General features: G+C 35.2%; 1 protein-coding gene across 1 annotated transcript in view; it reads right to left on the bottom strand.

Annotated features, from left to right (window-relative positions):
* Positions 1-2,471: 2,471 nt before the first annotated feature.
* The window catches only part of Rbcn-3B (WD repeat-containing protein Rbcn-3B), a 107,610-nt gene continuing 103,968 nt past the window's right edge, over positions 2,472-6,113 (bottom strand). Inside the window, exons 30-33 of the mRNA XM_090117429.1 lie at positions 5,296-5,473; positions 4,395-4,521; positions 3,682-3,852; positions 2,472-2,729 (exon numbers count right to left, since the gene is read on the bottom strand). Coding sequence (XP_089973555.1) covers positions 2,557-2,729; positions 3,682-3,852; positions 4,395-4,521; positions 5,296-5,473 — 649 coding nt within the window. The 3' untranslated portion in view covers positions 2,472-2,556. The remainder of the gene's footprint in view (positions 2,730-3,681; positions 3,853-4,394; positions 4,522-5,295; positions 5,474-6,113) is intronic.

The raw sequence follows: 6,113 nt of genomic DNA, 5'->3' as shown, positions 1-6,113 counted from the left end.
ATTGATTTTATCGCTTTATGTAACATACAAACAAACATACAGTCGGGAAATTGTTTTTTTCGCGCAAAGCCTATGAAAATAAAGTAAAGGCTTGGTTAATGCTCATAGAAAACATCTAAATAACAGTGTCTTGTTATTTAGATTTCTATGGTAATGCTATGTTAGGAGGTTTTCAATCCGATTAATTTGGCTTGTCAGAGCTATCGACTGGATGAACCGATTTTGTTTTTTTTTTATTTGAAAGCTAGTTAGCACCTTGTGGTTGGTCCTATTTAAAAATTTATTATTTATCCAGTTTTGAAAATTTGAAAGCGTTAGATAAGTAGGTATAGGTTTTTGTTGAAAATAATTATATTTATTAATATTATAATATATCCACTATTGCATTAAAAACACATTTTTCAGCGACATCTTCAAAAATATTTAGGAACTATTGAAAAAAGTAGCACTCTCTAACACTCTCTCCATTCAACTAAGTTTTTATTAAAGCGCCATCTCTTATGAAATATAAGAACTAAATAAAGATTTGTTGTTGATAACAGCAACCCAAAGCTATTTATTGACGTAGTATAAACATTACTCAATAGATGGCGCTGTTATAAAAACTACTACAAGGCTATTTCTTTATCTTTCAAAAATTTAAAAAGCATTGAAATGGAATAAAGAATGTACAATATGATGTGATATTCATATATTGTATTTTAGACTATTAATATTTCTTTTCTATATGCAGTTTAGTTAAATAGACGAAATAATTTAAAATGACTCTAGTCTTATAATAAATTAGCAAAATTCAGTATATTTATAATACGTATGTGTGTGTGTGTATTTGTGTAGGTGACTTTAGCCAGTACAGACAGGAAAAAAACGAAAAATTGTAGGTTACAAAATAAAACAACATTTCCGAAGAATACTTTATTTAACATCAATATAACATTTGATTTAATATATGTACTTATAACAATAAAGAATGATTACAATTTCCAATACAATACAATTATTTCTAAACGATTTGCCAACTGGTAAAATTTCTTGATACAGGTACATAATATGATAAATTTGTTTATAAATACATGTAATCGAAGTTAATTTGAAAAATATTAATAAAATATCTCTGTGACAAGAAAAAGTCAAACTTAAAATTGAGTAAGCTTTTTAAGCAAGGCAGTCAAACTTATAATAAAAAGCAACACTCAAGAATTTATTTCAATTAAACATAACCAATTTATAAACAAAACGCCTAAAATAGTTTTAATTCCATGATTTTTTTTTATAACATATCTATATATTTTTTAATCAAAATACATACAAAGTCGTATTTCATAATATTATAATACTGTTAAAAACAACGAAAACGCGTAACAATGTAAAATAATATAATATCATACCTAATTTTGTTTTTTTACACATACATACAGACAACAAATAATTAAAATAAGTTATAACAAAAATATTTTTTTTTTTATTTAAGCTAAATAATAAGTAGTAAGTATCACTTATTTACAATAATTGGAATGAAAAGATAGCAAAAGAAAGACAGATATAAGATTTTAAAAAAGATATAAGATAAACATAGCGAAGTAACTATATTTAATGCATGCAAAGCTGTAGTCAAGAACATAGTATCTCTATATATAAAAACGAATCCCTATTTCTCTTGGTCACGCCATCACGCGTGAACGGGTGGACCGATTTCGATAATTCTTTTTTTATTATATTCCTTGAAGTACGAGGATGGTATTTATGGAGAGAAATTGTTAACTTGTACCACGGGCGAAGCCGGAGCGGACCGCTAGTGTTTACATAAATATCTATTTAATAGTTCCCTTTATTTAATAAAAAAGAGTCATCACATAATTTTAAGGGACGCAAGTTTTCACCATAGAATAGAAATTTGGAGGTCTAAATGAATTTCTATGCAAATATAAAAGTTTTAACCGATACGGGAAGAAATTAACAATATAAAGCATTTTACGCATATAATTTTTATATACTTGGATTAATACGTAGGGTACATTTACTAACATACAAATTTCTAACACTTTGATTATGATATTTTAATTTATTTATACATTGAACCTCATTTTCTATAGGCCAGAAATAAATTTTTAGAGTACACATACTTAGGGTACATTTTGCAACACACATTTTTAGAGTAATTTATTTCTTCTCTTTAGGGTACATTCAGTAACATTCATCTTTTGATATTTTAATACATTTATATATTGAACCATCTCTACAGGATATATTTTTAGGATGCACATAGTTAGGGTACATTTAGTAACGCCCACCTTTTTCAATATTTCATATACTACGGGTACATTAAGTACACCTTTCCGACATTTAAGATTTCAGGGTACTGTCCTACTATATCCTACTACTATTATAAAGGCGAAAGTTTGTGAGGATGGATGTGTTTGTGTATGTTTGTTACTCTTTCACGCAAATACTACAGAACCGACATACACATATAGAGGGTATCTTGGATTAACATTAACCGGAAATTCCACGGGATCGGGAACTATGGGGCTTTTTCTTCAAAGAAAATCTAGTCATTTATATATTAAACCTAGTTTCCGAGCCATCAGCCAGCATGAGTGTAACGGAACGTGAGGAACTCCACACGAGTCTTGCAAGTCGCGCCGGGTTCAATCTCGCTACGTCCGCCATTGGTGCTGTACTGTAGCATTTTACACAGCGCGTTTGTGCCGCGCCGAGACCGAACATACCTGGAAAATTTATATTTAATTATTACAATAAAGAAATATTCATTAAATTGCTTACATAAAATGTAAAATGAAAAAATATTAATGGAAGATTTCAATTAAACTATTATTTATATATTCATACTTTTTTTCTGAAATAACTTAACTAGGAACTTAATCTAATTATAAATTAAAACAAATGGCGGTCTTATCGCTAAATAGCGATTACTTCCATTATTATTATCTGCAGTAAAGAGCAGATTTATGAAGACCAGCACCGTTGTTGGCGTGGTATTTATATTATTTATTTATTTATTTAACACGTCAATAAAGTTACAGACAGGAAACCTTAGAACTAATTACAGTGGTGTATATGTCTACCTGTAAAGTTACCCGTTGCCAGGCACAAACAAGCATTCCTTTCATTTGTCATCTATATTTGTCTGTAAACTTTGGCAAAGTATCGATTGACACTCCCATACGCGGTGGTATACCTTGGTCAGCTTGTAACATATGTCCAGCATGATCCTTCTAGACTTTAAAGGTTTTTCAATTTCAATTATCTACTATATAAAAATAAGTCGGGTTTTCCTTCCTGACGCTATAACTCCAGAACGCACGGACCGATTTCCACGGTTTTGCATTCGCTGGAAAGGTCTCGGGCTCCGTGAGGTTTATTGCAAAGAAAAGGTGTCTCTGGTGGCGAAACGGAGTACGCCCGGTTTGCTAGTCCTACTACTATTATAAAGGCGAAAGTTTGTATGGATGTATGGATGTTTGTTACTCTTTTACGCAAATACTACTGAACCGATTACAATGAAATTTAGCACACATATAGAGGGCAGCGTGGATTAACACATAGGATAGGTTTTATCCCGGAAATCCCACGGGAACGGGAACTATGCGGGTTTTTCTTTGAAAACGCGGGCGAAGCCGCGGGCGGAAAACTAGTGTTCTATAATAAACTTAAACTAACCGGCACTAGTCTGCCAGAAGGACAGTCGATTATCCGCAGTAGCGTACGACACAAGATATCGGCCGTCCGGACTAAACGCACACGCAGTTACTGGCCCGGCGTGCGCAGTTAGCGACTGGCATCTACCAGCACGTAGCTCGTAGATAGCCAGCTGGCCTGTGTGACTGCCCACTGTGGAATAATAATATACATTAAAAATAGTAACATTTTAGTAACACAGAAAAGTCGTAAAAATAGGTTCATAAACAGCGAAGCCATCCGCGAACACGCATAGAAATAACGGTTAACCACCCTTCATTTAGCACCAATGAAAATACAGTTACGCTAGTTAACTTACGCAAAAATTGGAAAATAATCAATTTATTGTCAAAAATATCGCAAGTAAGTAATTGCTTAACAATCTATAGATAGGATTTTTATTACAACTTATTTCTCATAGCTTCTATCTCTTTGCACACTTTGGCCCGCGTGGTCAAAAGCAACGATCATGAGAATAAGGTGTAAAAGAAGCCAATATATCCTAGCCACCTAACTATCTACACAGAAATCATACAGGAATCTCAATTTCAACGTGAAATACACAAACATTTATAAAACCATTAAGTAGCTACAAACAAAAATAATATTTAAATTTTTACAATTAAGACGGACAAAACATATTTATATATATACAAACCATAAATAAAATTATAATTAGTTAAAAATCATCGAACCTGCGATCCTCCTGGTAGCCGGGCAGTGCGACACTTGATTGTATCTACATATCGCCGGGAACACTTCGTTCAGTCCCTTGCTCTTGAGGTGTGATTGGTCCACGCAGTGCAGGATTATGTCCATCACCTGGAGATATAAATAATATGGTTAGATTATGTATTTATTTTTATAACTAGTGGATACAATGAAGTTTATAAAGAACTAGTATCTTCCTTTGTAGTAGTGATTTCTCTAAGAATATAAAAAGGTAACTAGCATTATACTAGTGTAGTTTACTTCATCCCTATGTAAATGGTCATTGAACCACGCAAATAACTCTAAAGAATATGCATATTATTATATTCGAATTAATTGACTTGATTAGCAGCGAATGTCAGGTAATCCCATAGTGGTTTCTGTAGCTATAGGAAGACTTATGATTACCTAAAATTATTATAATAATACCTAAAACTTATATAAGGGATTTAACGAACTTATAGAACCAATATAATATTAGTAGGAAGTCTAGTATAGGCTTTTTTGTTGTAGCGACACCTCGCTCTGAATCGCGCAAGTTTTCGCTACAGAGCATAATATATTCAACTTTCCAACATCGGGGCCTTAACGGCCAGTCGAGTAGACTGGTCGAGGATCCCTTTTTCGATGGAGGAATTCCACCTTCCTTCCTCCACATTTTTGCAGCACGATCTACAAACGGGCCGCGCTATGTATCCCCCCCTTTTTTTTAGTGGGGAAATCTTGCATAGATACCCACGGCCTCCGGGGAAGAGGTTATGTTGGATTCCTACCGACCAAAACCCCACTGTGTTCCGTCAAGCCGCATCAACGACGGGGCCACGGCCGTATGTGTAGAATTCATCCGTGACCCCATCAGCGGCAGCTATGTACCCCCCCGCTCACCTCCACAAGCAGCTCGGCGACCTCCGCGTGCATCCTGTCGATAAGCAGCTCGATACCACGCAGCACCTCTGCTCTGCCCCGCTGCAGCGCGAGAGCAGCGGGCGCCGGAGCAGCACCGGCCGCTGCTGCTGCACAGCGGGCCACTTCGCGAGCCATTGTTGTTATGAACGCCGCCGGTCTGTGTAATAATAAATAATAAATAAAAAAATGTGTGCGTGTACTAGTGTACACACGTAAGAAGTGAAACTTCTTTATGACCTTAATTTTCAAAAAATAATTTACTATATACAATACTAGCGACCCGCCCCGGCTTCGCACGGGTGCAATGCTGATACTAAATACACTACAGAAAAACTTTAAACGTTGTATATAAAAACATAGCGGCCCGCTCCGGCTTCGCACGGGTATAAAATATATAGCCGGGCGGCCGACCAGTACCGCCGCAAACGCTACGTCCCGCAATTTTTAAATCCATACTAATATTATAAATGCGAAAGTAACTCTGTCTGTCTGTCTGTTACTCAATCACGCCTAAACTACTGAACCAATTTGCATGAAATTTGGTATAGAGATATTTTGATACCCGAGAAAGGACATAGGCTACTTTTTACCCCGGGATAGTTTTTATCCCGGAAATCCCCCGGGAACGGGAACTATGCGGGTTTCTCTTTGACTGCGCGAGCGAAGCCGCGGGTGGAAAGCTAGTAAAAAATATGTTGCTCTAGTGGCACAATCCAGGGAGGAAACAGGGGACTACGTTTGTATGGAAAAACGGTTCTTTTGTTTGCTCTTAAGATATTTTGGTATTAAAGTCGTTG

Source organism: Colias eurytheme, chromosome 28 (assembly GCF_061535395.1).
Source record: "Colias eurytheme isolate Ceu_HAF_F1 chromosome 28, ilColEury1 Martin Lab GWU primary, whole genome shotgun sequence".
Lineage (NCBI taxonomy): Eukaryota > Metazoa > Arthropoda > Insecta > Lepidoptera > Pieridae > Colias > Colias eurytheme.
Note: the sequence above shows the minus strand (reverse complement) of the source record. Positions and strands in the feature narration are given on the sequence as shown.